The following is a 14,914-nucleotide window of genomic DNA, read 5'->3' as shown; positions in this document are numbered from 1 at the left end:
ACTAGAGTGGCTTTCCACCTGAAGAAGGAAAGCCACGACCCCAACCTTGCCATGGTCATATTCTTGCAATGAGAACATGAACCATCCACGAACGCTGCCTCAGTGTGATCGCCACCCAGACACGTGAGGCAGCGCCCGTGGCCGTCGGAAGCGGAGAGATAGCGACCGCATCCAGGAATCACAAAAAGACGGAAAGGCATCTTTATAAAGACGCGTCTTTAAAAAGACGTTCAACGTCAATGTGTGTGCTCTAATAGAGAAAATATACTCTTTAGCAGGAATATACACTCTTTTAGCGCTGTCGAAGCGCCCAGGGGCAAAATCTGCATTCGTCGTGCAGAAGGAGAGAAAGCCGCTGGAAATTTGCTGTATATCCAACAGCATACGCTTCTTAAGAGGTGAATGGAACAGCAGTAGTATTCAGCTCGCTGATAGCACAACCTCTCGGCTCCGAAGAAAAAATCTGAATGAGTGTTTGCGAGCCAGCTCCTTTTATACCCGTATGTCCGGGTGATTGGCATGCAAATTCCACTCGCCAATTCTCATTGGCCTTTTCTCAAAGATCTGAGGTGTTCGGGGCTCTCAAGAGCGACCCCTAGTGTCACTACATCGACACAACATCGAGTGAGTGACAGAAGGGGAACTTGAATTTTACAACCTGAATTTTTTTTAGGTGAATTCACACAAAATATTTTCAAATATTTAAAATTAACAGCAACATTTTTCGATAACATCAAATTACACTTGTTTTTTTTTCAAGATCATGAATTCGGTGGCTTTTTCAAATTCAAGATCTGGTGATATAATTCTGATGCCATAAATTATCCTCACTGTAGGCTGTTTGCAATTGGCAAGCAATGTAGCAACTTGCAGTTTTAATATAAAATGTGTGGTTACAGGTGTGCATATATAATAATTTTACAACAGCTTGAAATGCTGCTCATCCAAATTAGAATTTAGAGTTGAAACTATTTGCTTTATAGACCAACATTACAAATCTAAGGCAGCTCTTAATTATATTGTTCATGGGTTTGGACTTGTCCCCTTTCCCGAAAACTGTTTTCCCTTGCTCTCTCTCTAATGATAAACACATGTGGCCTATTTCAGCAAAGAAGAGCGCAGAGCCCTGACCTGGAAGATCCTGCCAAGAAAAGCCTGTAAACATCTGATCAACACCCTCAGCAATCTCTATCAGCAACTGGATGAGGGTTAGTGAGGGGGGGTCACAGTTGTGTCAACGGAAAAATGATTCACTCATTTTCTCTTAGCAGAGTTTCTTTCAAAACAATATTAGTAAACCTTACTACACTAGTGGCCTTGCTCTGTCCCTTTTGACTCTGACAGTATCATTTTTATTACCTAACAATGGTTTATGAATGCTTGACCGAGTAAGAGCAAAACACAGTCATCCTTGAGATGTGATGAGATTTAGAGATGGAGCAATTGGATAGAGGTAGAGCATGGTACAAAGTTTTATTTTTTTGAGTGCTGGACTAGTATAGAGTGTTGACTGATACCTGAGATTTGATTGATGCTTCAATCTTTGAACTATGCTTAACCCAGGACTTCAGTATGTTTCGGTTCTCCAAAATCTCATGTATGGCTGGTATGGAATGTACTGACATCAACTTGTCTCTTAAAGCTAGACCTAAACACTAAAATGATTTACTGGGAAGTTGTGATAAAAATGATTTATCTCTTTGCACTAAGTGACTGTGTTCCCATATATTTAATGGGAAACATTGTGTCCATTGATGTGAATGTTTAATAACAGAAAGAGCCTATGATCTCCTTGCTGACTTTGCTGAAGTGATGGGAGCTTATCCAATGTGCCCGTATCTCAAAATGGACCTACTAAATCTTCATTGTTAAAATATTCTACTTATGTAATCTGGACATTGTAAATTAGATGTTTATCAGTACATTTAGCAGTGTGCTGGTCTCTTGCGTGACCTGTTTGAACTTTGCTCATATAACTTGAGTGTAAATTTTCCACAGATTATCAGATGAGATGTGAGGAAGGCCAGATGGAGGCATTCATGACTGAGCGGGAGCCTGGCAGTGGCGGGAAGAGTCTGGAGACCTTGGAGCTGGAGATCCAGGAGGCTTTTCTGCGCTTCATGGCGGCCATCTTGAAGGGCTACCGCTCGTACCTGTTGCCAATTACACAAGCTCCTTCTGAGAAAGCAACTGATGCCAGTTCACTCTTCGATCTACAAGGTGAGCCTTGTGCATATCACCAGTGGTTCTCAACCGGTAGGTCGTGAGTTGTGACCCCACAGTGGGTCGCAGGTCTGTACTGCAGGAAAAGCAATGCTAAATGCAAAGATAAACTGCAAATAACCATACAAGTGTGCATAGTTACAGTAATACAGCAAAATAAATACTTATCCACTTTTAAAAGCAAGGAGAAAATGCTTACCATATCTTTTAATTGTTAACATCAAAGGCTGTACATCCAATCAAAGTCTACTCAATTTTGTCACAAATGTCACTTGGGTAGAAGCTATTCAGACAGATACTAACATGAACAGGTTGCGTGACATGCCCTTATTCTCGAAAGCCATGAACAAATCTACGCAAGCTACATGTAAAAGAAAATATGACCCAGACTATATTTAAATACGGGTTTACGTGCAACGAAGATAAACATAGAGATATTTAGATTATTTTTACTTAATTTTTATTCATATTATTACATTTCAATGTTGGACAATAAACACATTTTGTGTTGGGTTGTCACTTAATATCTAATGCAAAATCTGCTCTGCCAAGAAGACCAAATTAGACCAGCATGAATTTCCATTATGCTGGTTAGTTGTTAACCAGCATGGTCTTTCTGATAAAGCTGGTTGACCAAGGGAGGCTTGCTCCATGTTGGAAACCAGCATCCAAAACACAGCATATAGTATGCAGGTGACCCACATTATTGGTCTTTTCAACAAGGTGGGTCAGGGTGAAGCAAAAACCAGTTGAGAACCACTCCTACACCTCCAGCCAAGATGGACGTGTTGCTTGAAATAGCTTGGCATATATTATCGTACTTTTCCTGTCTCACTTTATCAGAACAAAGACAATATGAAGGATTGAAGAACAGCTATTGTTGTTTGTAATTACAACAAAGCTGCAGGAGAAAAGATGAAGGTCAGTGACAGCTGTAATTGTATTGATTCATCAGCGTAGAAATGACGGTGGGAATTTTTTTTTTAAACACTTCGAGTCTTGTTTTGACCCAACCACATGCAGAGAGTCCACAACGATTCATTAGTGGAATGCCGAAGCTCAGCAGCTGCTCTGAATGCTCAGATCTGGCCTCATGCCTGTGCAGTCTGGCTCAAATCAGGCTTGAAATTATTGTGGCGATTTTGGTAAAGCCCCATTGGAAATTAGGCATGGCTGACAGGTCCAGCAAACTGCAGTGATTAATAGAATGTCTGAAAACACATCTGCAGCCTCTTATATAATCACTGATTTTGAGTCTGTTGCACTCTTTTACTGAGTCTGTTCACACTGAGTACACTTGCCGCAGACTGTTAATGAAGACTTGTGACTATGACGTAATTCACTACACGCCTTCTAAATTAGATTGATTAAATGTTTAATTGCAACAGACAACCGTGGCAGTGAATCTTGTATACAAATCTTGAATACAATCACCTTTTCTCATTGGCATTTATCTGACTCTTAGCTTGATGTCCTTGACTTTAAAAATGGATTTTGTTTTTTGCAGGCTTTTTGAAGAGCCGTGACCGATCCCATCAAAAGTTTTACTCCCTCATGACCAAGACTCAGATGTTCATTCGTTTCATCGAAGAGTGCTCTTTTGTCAGCGATAAAGATGCAAGTCTGGCTTTCTTCGACGACTGCGTTGACAAGGTATCAAACCTTTTGGTCTATATGTATATTTAGCTCCCACTTAGAAATAAATATCATCTCTTTATCCTGAATAGAGCTCCTTCTAATCAGGGTCGTCATAGGCTGCTTTTTGTAGGCTCACAGAGTTTCCATTTTAAACTACACTTCAGGCTCTTTGCTACAGTGAAAGTAAGAAAAGAGCAATGATATGGAAAATACAAAGGGTTCAATAGAGCACACCCTGCATGATTTATGAAAACAGTAAGGGGAAATGTTGTCATTATAAGCTGTGCTGTTATGATCCCTTGGGCTTGCTTTTGTCAGGTAATACATTTTCTGTGAGTATGTTCTCTCATTCACTTCGGCTTTTCTCCTTTCTGTCCTCTTTATTTCTCACTGCATTTTTCTCTCTTTCTCTCTCCTTTTTGTTCTGTTTCCTTTGCTGCCTGCTTGGAAAGCTATTCAGCACAGAGAAAGGAGGGAAGGTGAGCTGCTTGAATATGTGGCTCTTTTAACCGAACACAACAGTCACCAGAATAATTTACCTTTGGTCACAAAGATCACATTTCTGGCTATCTAGAATGGCCTTGTAATTAATTACAACTGACATGTAATTATTACAGGACTTGCAAGGTGATCAATGTATTAAATGCACAAACTCCATTCAAACTTTGTTTTGTAGATAGATTCAGTGTTGGGTGTGCTGTTTTTTGTTTTGTTTTGTTTTTTGTAAACTCTATATTTTTAAAGAAATATAACATTCTTAATGTTTGAAAATCTCCCTTTGACTTACATTGTGTAGCATGAAAAATGTAACCAATAGCGATGACGTCATTCTTATATTTACATACTAAATTCCGATTGGTCTTCTTTCTTGCATTTATTGTGGAAACCAAATTGTTGAAACAGAGGTTCTGATGCAGCATTTCATTTACGTTTAGGTTGATTATGCAGCAAGCACTGGTATTCTTTCTTGAAATACAAATCTATTATTTTTAATTGAATATCTTTTAAATATTTTTCTTTATTGTTTCACCAAGGGTGTGGCGAGGTGTTTTTAGTAGCAGGTTGCATGAATCTTGCAATGAGCGAAGGCCCTCTCAAAGCTCTGCACTTATGTGCTGTCTGCCTTCATTATTAAAACGCCAGTGCTGTTTAGTTCAGAGTCTCTGCAGAACCACTAAGACGGATTCATCCTGCATGCATAATTAATTTTTCAGTGCCTTGTGCCACTTCAGTCAACAATTGTTTTCTCCCATCTCAGGATCATCTAGACTGCACATGGATCTAATATCTGATATTTTCTGTGAAACACTGAAAGTTTCCTTCCTTTTTTAAGTGCTGACAAATATTTTCTCAGCTGGCTGTATTGTGCCTTTGTAGTACATTTTTATCTGTCTCGACAGCACTGAGACAGAAGGAACAGACAATTTGTTCTTGTTTAGAGAAACTGGAGTCATCTCTCACCTGTCCTTCCTACAAGGCTTTGGTTTGCAGTGAAGACAAATGCACAGCTCTCTGGTGCACACTTTCAATTATACTACTATCAGTAAAAGTCACACATATCTTGCTCTGGCCTGTCCTTCCCTTGTGTGAGGACCTTGGAGGACAGTTCTTTAGCACTATGGTGGTAATGAAAAGGACAGCTTGATTTGATTTAAACTGGCATCGGTTTCTGAGTTGCATTCACATGGAAAAGAATAAAGGACTCAGGTCAGTAAAGGACGGAGCATGTTCCTCTATAGCCTGAAAGTAACTTGGTTATAGTGTGAAATCCCAACCGTTCACATCCCATTTTATGGCACTCTCCACAAATAGGGTATACTTTGTTGTCTTTTAAAGCATAGAGGCACAAGTTATATGCTATTTGTAATAAATCTATATAATATAAAAAGTGGCTACTTTTAAATACATCAAATGTGTGGTCACCCCAAATGGGAACATTATTTTTACAGAATGGCAAGAAGACATTATAATCTCAGTATAGTAAATAATCACATTTAATTTTCTCAATTTTTACACAAATATGAGTGTTGACAATCTTAACCATTTAAACCTGTTATCAAAGTTTTTTGTTAGAGATATGCAAGAAATTTTTATCAACAATTATAAACCAACATTTGGTCCCAAACTTGCTAGCCCCTGCTGAGTAATCGCTTAGTTTAGGCTAAATATGCTACTTGCATATTGCATATTGTAACTTGCAACCCTGATAGCTATTCTGGCATAGTTTTTTAATTAAATTACATTTTTTAATTAAATTAATTTTTTTTTTTTTTTTTTTTTTTTTTTAGCAATAAAACAAATAACAATCACACATCCGGTTTTAAACATGTCCCAAACTATGGTAACATTATAAAAATTGTAAACCTAATATAATATAAAGTTTGTGGAAGGTGCCTTTTGCTGCTGGTGTATTACAGAGCACTTTAATTGATGCCAGAGTCATCTATGGCATCTTTCTCTGCTAAAAAGAGGCATCCATTGATCCAAAAACTTCAGCTCATTTACGGTAATTTGGCTAGTTCAGAAAGAGAGATTTTGCCCCATTGTTCTTTATGTGCATCTAGTAAGCTTAGAAAGGCAAATGCTTTTCCTGAGGATGCTTTATAGATGCCTAAACTGATTTTCCCGCTATCGACACATATAAAATTCCTGCTTTATTTGATAGCTTGCCTCGTTTCCAATGTAGTTCAGTGGCATGGGTTTTAGGATGCATTTACGGTTCATTTATAGGACTTGTAGACCGAATTGTCTGAAGGCTAAATGCACAGTGGCTCCTCCAAACCATGGCTTACTTATATACTGCACTAGAATGATTTTACATCCCTCGAGCAACATAACATTACGCGTTTAGTCCAGGTCACTGCACATACAGTGCGTCCGTGGCAGATGGAGGAGGATTGGATGGAAGCTAGGAGGATCAGAGCTTCTTGGTACAGATGTGAGATTAGTGGGCCACAACGATAAGGGAGATTAATGGGCTCATTTATACTAAAACTGTGCTCCATCTGATCTGAGGTCAGATGATCTGCACTTAAGGTCTCTTCGCCAGCTGCAACATGTCCAGACAGCAGAAAATCCCTTGGTATGGTTGTATGGCGAGGTCAGATATGTGTGTGTGTGTGTGTGTGGGGGGGGGGGTTACAAACTGGTAATTACAAGGGTATTATGCTATAAATGTGGTTTATGAGGACATTTCTAGTGTCCCCATAATTCAAATCGCTTAAAAAAAAAAAAAAAACATACTAAACTATGTTTTTTTGAAAATGTGTGAGGGTTAGGTTTAGGGTTAGTGTTAGGGGATAGAATCTGTAGTTCGTACAGTATAAAAATCATTATGTCTATGGAGAGTTCTCATAATGATAGCCGCACCAACATGTGTGTGTGTGTGTACAGATCTGTGATACAGTGTGATTCCAGCCTCTGTTCTTAATTCTGACCAAAATCAGTTGTGGATTGATGTATGATATCCTAAATGTTGCATCTTTGGCTAAGATCATGCCACAAAAAAAGATTTTTACACATTCTAAAGTAAACAAACACTATCAAAAAGGTCATTGGCTTTTTTTTTTTTTTTTACACAAAGGCATGACTTTCATTCTGACAGCTGCCATATTTAATGTTAAGTTTTTTCTGTGAGTTGCCTGTCTTCTCCTCTTTATACTCTGGTGTCCGATCCATGCAAGTGTGTATTTTATAAATTTGGTTGCCTCACTGACAGTTCATTTGTGGTCAGAATTAACAGGTACCTAATTCTCAATCAGAGAATTCTTACACTCTTGAATTTGTCTGTGGAAATGGAAGACAGTTTGTCGCTGATGAAGAGTGTTTATTCTAGGTGGACAGCGAGAAGCCCGAGGACACGAGGCTTATTGAACTTGACAAATCTCACCAGAGCGAGCACACGGTCTACATCACCCCCCCAGATCTGCCAGCGCTGCTTGAGGGAGAGGAGATGCCTGTGGTTTATAGGTACGGCAAACTCAAACAGACATGTACAAGATTCTGACACACAAATTCCCATGCTTACTCCTATACAATACACATACACAACAGTACATCACACCATAGACAGCGTTGTAGTGATATCATATACAGTATAATCCCCTATAAAACCTCTCCCAGAATGCAGAGTCTAGAATAAACCTTTTTAAAGATCTTGTGTCAACAGAATAGACCCTCCTCACAGAGCATGTGATTACATTAAGTGAATCTGTTATTTTGGGATTTGATGCTATTATGTTTCAATGGGGTTTCTTGACATTGAAGATAAAGATCATTTCCCAGGCATACGCAGGCCCATGCAGAATATGCTCCCACAGAAAGCACCACAGATTTCAACAGAATTGGAACATCTGTCATTTCTGACATTTTTTATTTCTACATTCTCTTGCATTTTTGTTTATGAAATGGTTGATAATGCTTTCAGCTAGCAAATATGAAAATACCTTGTTGAAAAGACTAAAGTTGCTGGTCAACAGCATACAGTATGTTGTGCTGTGTTATGTACCAGGCTTCCTAGCTAGCTTAACCAGCAAGCCTCCGTTGGTCAACCATCTTCATCAAAAAGACCATGCTGGTTGACCAGCATATTTTGCTGGTGAACAGTATGGCTGTGCTGGTCCACCAGTCATCAAACCAGAACTAACCAGCCTAAAATGGAAATTCATAATGGTCTAAGCTGGTCTTTTCAGCAAGGTTGTGATCTAAGCTATGTTTAACAGATTTTACCATGTTCAAATCATGATAAAAAAAAATAAAAGTCTGCAGATTCCATCTGGGTTTGGTTTATTTTTATATGGCATGTTCAGAGTAAATGAAAGAACAAAACGTCTTATTACTAGGTTTGTTTTTCATTAATCTTTTATTTCAACTGCAAACAAACAGTGGCAGAACAATAAAAAAGCAAGGACAAAAAGTTCTTATATCACACTGTTGTTGGTCATGCAGCTACAGTGGGTTTCCAGTACTGAACGCCCTACTCTGCGAGCTCCAGGATGGTCCCAGAATCCCCATGGCAACTTCAGCTGAGAGGCACATCAGTCCCATCAGCCCAGCTGCCATTTTCAGACGCTCCCAACAGGTCACTAATCTCATCCAAATCACACCCCATGATCCCACTTGTCAAATCTCTCGAGACTGTCCTCGCTGTGGACTGTAGCATGAGGACATAGTGGATATAATCCACTACGTAGTCGACTTCCGTGACATATTGGATGTTTTTAATGTGCATACCCACAGCTACATATTACATTAGAGTCTCTTTACAATATTATGTTATTTAGGCTAGTGTTGTCAGTACGGCATATAGCCTATAGGCAGTTTTATTTGACAGGTTTGACCATTGGAGGATACATAAGATTATTTTTATTCTTGTCATCTCAAGTAAGTCATATTTTATAACAATATATGTTTTGTCCATAATCCACTTAACTTCATTTTGGAAATAAAAATCTACTAGTTTTGCTGTCCAAAATATAAGGTTTAGAGACTCAACATATCTATCTGCAACTGTATAATTATTCTCTTGTCTTATAGAGTCTTTGTTTCATAGATGTGTAGAAACAGTCATAGGCGTGTAATAGACAATGTATGAATCAAATAAAGGCTATATATTTCTCTGTCCCTCTGTGATGTACGTGACAGAGTATAAAATACAAATCAAATTAAAGAAGAAATAGGACTGTATATGTTCTCGAAAAGTACCACACGAATAAAAAAAACATATAATAGTCATCATCCATACAAACAAACTCACTCCAAATACTCTCATATTCTTTAAAAGACTAAAATCCCAGATGTTCAAAAGTTATTAGTACACTGTACTATACTACTAATATAAAAAAAATTTATTTACACATAATGCTACATACTGTACATGCTGAATAAAATGTTTGCATTAAAAACATCCAGTATATCATGGCTCCAAACATTTTATATTTATTAAAACATGGATTTAATCCACTATGTAATGGATGTCCATGACGTAGTAGATGAAAACCACTGTTATTACGCTACAGTCCGCAGCAAGGACCTCTTGAATCTCTCCCCCACCTCTCTAATACCCCGTCCTTTCTCTGATCTGGCCTCCGTAGGAGATCAAATCAGCCCAGAGAATGGCAAAGACATACTCCTCCATCCCTCAGATGTGGTCCAAGTGTCTGCTCAGGTACTGCCATGGCCTGTGGTTCATCTGCCTGCCCGCGTACGTCAGCGCCTGCCACTCTAAGGTGCGGGTGCTGCATACTGCCTACGACGTGCTGAGAAAAATGCAGGACAAAAAGTTGCAGCCTCCTGATGAGGTAGAGTCCAGTAATAGACTGCATTGATTGGTATTGGTTATAAGCGGGAACAGTTTGTACTGCACCCAGCCAGTGGAAATTTTCATTTTGCATGGTTTTGTAAGTAATGGTTTGTTTCTGCTCTGATGGAGGTGTGTTACCGGGTCCTGATGCAGCTGTGTGGGCAGTATGGGCAGCCTGTTCTGGCTGTTCGGGTTCTTTTTGAGATGAAGAAAGCCGGAGTGCAGCCAAATGCCATTACATATGGATACTACAACAGAGTAAGTGCTGGAGACACACAGCAATCTAAAGCATTCTAGATAAATATGCATCGAAAGAGCAGTTTTAGGGCACAGTTACAACTGATTCTGTCTCACTGGGTGTTCAGTGATTTTTGTATGGTTGTTCGTTGTTGGCATTCCTATTTCATAACGAACAACTCACCATAATGTTAAAAAATCTGATGACGAACAGAATGTTTGTCAGGCAAATAATATTTCATTCTAGTTTGACAAGGAATCAGTTTTCTTGCCGATAAAAAAATTTACATTCTAGAGGGGAAAGCGTTTGAATATACATGTAAATTGCAGAAGCACAGAATGAACAAGATGAACACAGGGGACTTCTCTCAGAAGATGCTCCAATTATTTCACTCGTATTGGTAGTCTGAGCAATGTGTCACTGCTCATTTGCAGTTGAAGTTTTTCCTCAACTTTGTTGCATTACTGAACATGTCCACATTGCAGTTACTGTTGTCCATTTAAAATCGGCAGCTCTACATTTTTGGTCACTTTGTTGCTGAAAATCACTGTTTGTGTTACAACTGCTAAAATGTTTACATTTAAAAAATTTAAAAGTTTACATTTTTAATTTTTTTATTTAGATTTCCTTATTAGGTGAACAATGACATTCAGTATTTGTGTAATTTCTCTCCTTTCCGTATTTTATTTATTTTTTATTTTTTTCAGTAGACAGAGAGAAAGAACAGATTTATCATAAGTAGTTTTTTTTTATTCTAATGCTCAAAAGCTTCAAGCTGGCAAAGGATCTTGATTGTGACTTTGTTTCCCATGCCTATTATCATTAGACAAATGTGTAGACAAGCAATCAACTCACTAGGGACCCACTTCTTTTCAAGATGTACCAAAATACCAAGAGGACACACTCAGAGAAACACATACAGTATGTCTGGGCAGCTTCTCCAATTCTGTCCAATTCTATCAAAGTAATTACAGTTAGTCCTTGAGAGAGAACACAATCTACTTAAGACAATGAGAGGTGTTGCACTGTAGAATTATTTTGTTAATCTGAATGTGTCTCAATGTATTCTTCTATCCCCAGGCAGTGCTGGAGAGCACATGGCCTTCCTCCACCAGAGGGGGCTACTTCCTTTGGGGAAAACTAAGAAATGTGCTCCGGGGTGTGGTGCTGTTCAAACAAGTGTGGAGGAGGCAGACCACCCACCCAAAAGACACCCATATGTCTGGTAAACTCAAACCACTGCCTTTCACACATTCCTCACAAGTGGACACACTCTTTAAATTCCCTGTAAAAATAAAGATTCAATGTAGAAAAACTACACATGATTATGTTGCCTTCTAAGATGCCTTCATTTGGCCAAATTGTAAGACAGCAATGCATTTTCCCTTTGCGAAGGACGCAATGCCAAAATGCATAGCAACAGTCAGAGTGAATAAAAACGATGGCGGGGTGACACGAGAGAAATGTTGATTATAATTGTATTTAATTCAATAAAGAAAACCAATATATGTAAACTCAATGTAAAACCCAAAGTTTTACCAAATATTTGTTTTTGATGTGCATTTTTTTACTCATTGGTAATAGAGTATCACGTTGTTAGCTAGTTATCAGAAAACTCTATTGAAACAAGTTGAGTAGAGTCTCCCATGGACTTCACATGAACGCTATTTGTATTACGGATAGAGTTGCTGCCAATAGAGTGCAACAGTCTAGAAGTAACAGTTCCAGAAGTAAAAATCCCATTCCTTAATCCCATAGATGAATTGATTTTCAACGATAATTTATAAACCTTAAGAGGCAGACCTACTGTGAGCTACGAGGTTGTTCATTGATGGTATATGCGTCCGTTGAAGCCATTCATCTGCTTTATTTCAACTTCATTGTTTAAAAATTATGTTTGAGGGGAGTCGTGTGGCGCCATGCGAGGTTCGTGTGAACGGCGAGCTCTGCGCACTTTGCTAGTTTTAATACTTTTTGTGTCATAAACCGGTGAGATTCGATACACCCTGATTCTTAACTGTTCTAGGAAGACGATATGTCAAAGAATTCAAAATCCTCAGGCTCTGGAGACATTAAAAGACACTTATGTGCTCAAGCTGAAGCTCCCGAGCAGCAGGCTGCAAGCCCGGGAGCAAATTTGGCCAGTGAAGTGAAGGAAATTCGGCAAGAACTGATGAACGTGTCGGCAATGCTGACGAAGGTCATTGCTGACTTGGAGGACCTTGCTGTAATACGTCGATCGATCACTGCCATGGAGATGAAAATCGAGCGAGCTCACAGGGTTCTGGCTCGGCGATCCGCTGAGGGAGACAGCGGATCGCCTGATCAATTCTGGCCAAATTTCTGAGATCATCCGATAAAGATCTCATGTTACGCGAGGTGAGGAGTAAAGGAAGGCTTTCTTGGAAGAACCACAGCATTTTCTTTTGCCCAGACTCAGCGAATTCAACGAGAGAAACGTGATCGATTCAAGGAATGCAAGAAACTCTTACATCAACAGAAGGTCACTTTTGCACTGATGTTCCCGGAAAAATTGATAATAGATGCTAAGGATGGCCTCAAAATATTTACATGTCCCCAGCAAGACATGTCCTTCATAAAGTCAATGGACTGAGTAAGTTATTTTGTGGTACTCATGTTGCAGCCAAGTGGACCGACTCACTGAACATCCACTTGACCGTCAGAGGAAGCTGAGTGCCTTTTTTGTTTCTTTTTGTGCTGGTTCCGCCTAGCGGCTGGAGTTGCTTTGTGTAGCAGCACTCTTTCGGGACAGTGTTGTGGATGAATCTGCACGTTCTTTGTGCTTATGCCTCCTATTGGTTGGAGTTTGTTTTGTGGAGTATTCTTGCAGGACATTGGAGTGATTGGTTCATTTGTTGCACTCATGTAGCAGTCAAATGGGCCGGCTCACTGAACATTCGTTTGACTGCTCGAAGAAACTGAATGGCTTTTTATTTTTGTGCTGACTCCGCTAGCAGATGGAGCTTGTTTTGTGGATGACCACACCTTCGGGACAGTTATGTGGATGAATCTACACGTTCTGTGTGTTTATTCCGCCTATTAGCTGGAGTTTGTTTTATAGATTATCTTCTGTTGTGTAATTCTGTCTCACAAAATTTGTATAGAAACACCGGACTTGAGCAACCCGATGGCAAATATGTCATGGGGGCTCTCGTAGGCATACATGGACTGTTTGAGTTTAGAGGGATGGACGCCAGTTGGCGCTGTTGTGCGCGGGGTTAATGCGCATGTTTTTCTTTTTTCTGTTTGTTTGGTTTGGGGGAAGTTTGTGGTTTGATTGTTGCACTAATGTTGGAATGTGGTCTTTGTAATTTTATTTTTGACACACAATCTATTTTTTCTAATATGTCAAAATGTCATATGTTAATATGGAAGCTGTAAAATTTGGGAAGATGGGGGTGGACATGTTTTCTTTAGTGCTGGCTCAAGTAAGAGCAGGGGAGTCATCACCCTGATAAGTAAGCATCTACAATTCAAATGTCTCTAACAGATTAAAGATAAATTAGGAAGAGTCATTATTGTTTTAGCAGAAATTCAGGGGCAAAGGTTGATTTTGGCTAATATTTAAGCACCTAACGCTGATGATCAGGGCTTTTTTTATAGATCTTGAAGGGATGTTGCAAGCCGCTGGCACCTTTCATGATATAATATTGGGAGGAGACTTTAATCTATTGATGATCATAGTGAAGCAAAAGTGTGTAAGCCCCCTAGAGCAACATTGACGCTTCACAGGATGTTTGGTCTTACAGATATTTGGAGACTTTTGAACCCATCTGGTAGGGACTATAATTTTTTTTTCATCAGTCCATAAGATTTATTCTAGAATAGATTTTTATATATATATATCTAAGTCCCTCATTTCATCTGTTGTTGATTGCTCAGTTGGAAACATCTTAATCTCAGATCATGCCCTGGTGAGTTTAGAGATGTTGCCACATACGGAGAAAAATAAATCATATAGTTGCAGCTTTAATGTATCCCTTTTGCAAAATCATGAATTCCAACAAATGTTAAAATACTAAATCAATGTTTATATGGAGACCAACTGGTCCTCAGTATCCTCTGTGCGCATGGCTTGGGAGGCACTTAAGGCAGTTCTTAGGGGTTGGATCATACAATATGCCTCATTCGCCAAAAAATCCGAAGCACAAAAACTCGTGGGGTTGGAAGGGAATATTAAAAGTGCCAAGGCAGAGCTGAAGCGCCGAATGTCGTCTGATGGCCTCAGAGAATTGACCCGATTGAAATACAGATATAATACTATTTTGTCACTGAAGGTGGAGTTTTGGCTATTCAGGGCAAGACAGTCATACATTGAGTCAGGGGACAAAGCAGGGAAGCTTTTGGCTAGATATATTAAGCAGAGAGAGACTTTTTCTACCATTCCCTCAGTGAAATCTGCTGGTGGTAAAATATTTACCTCAGCCATTGATATTAATAATGCTTTTAAAGAATTCTATCTTGATCTCTATAGTTCCACGTCTTCGTTTACT

General features: G+C 39.2%; 1 protein-coding gene across 2 annotated transcripts in view; it reads left to right on the top strand.

Moving 5' to 3' along the window:
- The window catches only part of LOC127417227 (C-myc promoter-binding protein-like), a 54,619-nt gene that overhangs the window by 16,958 nt on the left and 22,747 nt on the right, over positions 1–14,914 (top strand). Inside the window, exons 11-19 of one of the 2 annotated variants that reach the window (XM_051657084.1) lie at positions 1,108–1,208; positions 1,999–2,220; positions 3,731–3,876; positions 4,314–4,340; positions 7,697–7,830; positions 8,809–8,941; positions 9,954–10,160; positions 10,292–10,420; positions 11,481–11,625. In XM_051657084.1, the coding sequence (XP_051513044.1) occupies positions 1,108–1,208; positions 1,999–2,220; positions 3,731–3,876; positions 4,314–4,340; positions 7,697–7,830; positions 8,809–8,941; positions 9,954–10,160; positions 10,292–10,420; positions 11,481–11,625 (1,244 nt within the window). The remainder of the gene's footprint in view (positions 1–1,107; positions 1,209–1,998; positions 2,221–3,730; positions 3,877–4,313; positions 4,341–7,696; positions 7,831–8,808; positions 8,942–9,953; positions 10,161–10,291; positions 10,421–11,480; positions 11,626–14,914) is intronic. The other variant, XM_051657085.1, reaches the window with a different exon arrangement.

The sequence above is a fragment of the Myxocyprinus asiaticus genome, chromosome 26 (genome assembly GCF_019703515.2).
Source record: "Myxocyprinus asiaticus isolate MX2 ecotype Aquarium Trade chromosome 26, UBuf_Myxa_2, whole genome shotgun sequence".
In the NCBI taxonomy this organism is placed as follows: Eukaryota; Metazoa; Chordata; class Actinopteri; order Cypriniformes; family Catostomidae; genus Myxocyprinus; species Myxocyprinus asiaticus.
Note: the sequence above shows the minus strand (reverse complement) of the source record. Positions and strands in the feature narration are given on the sequence as shown.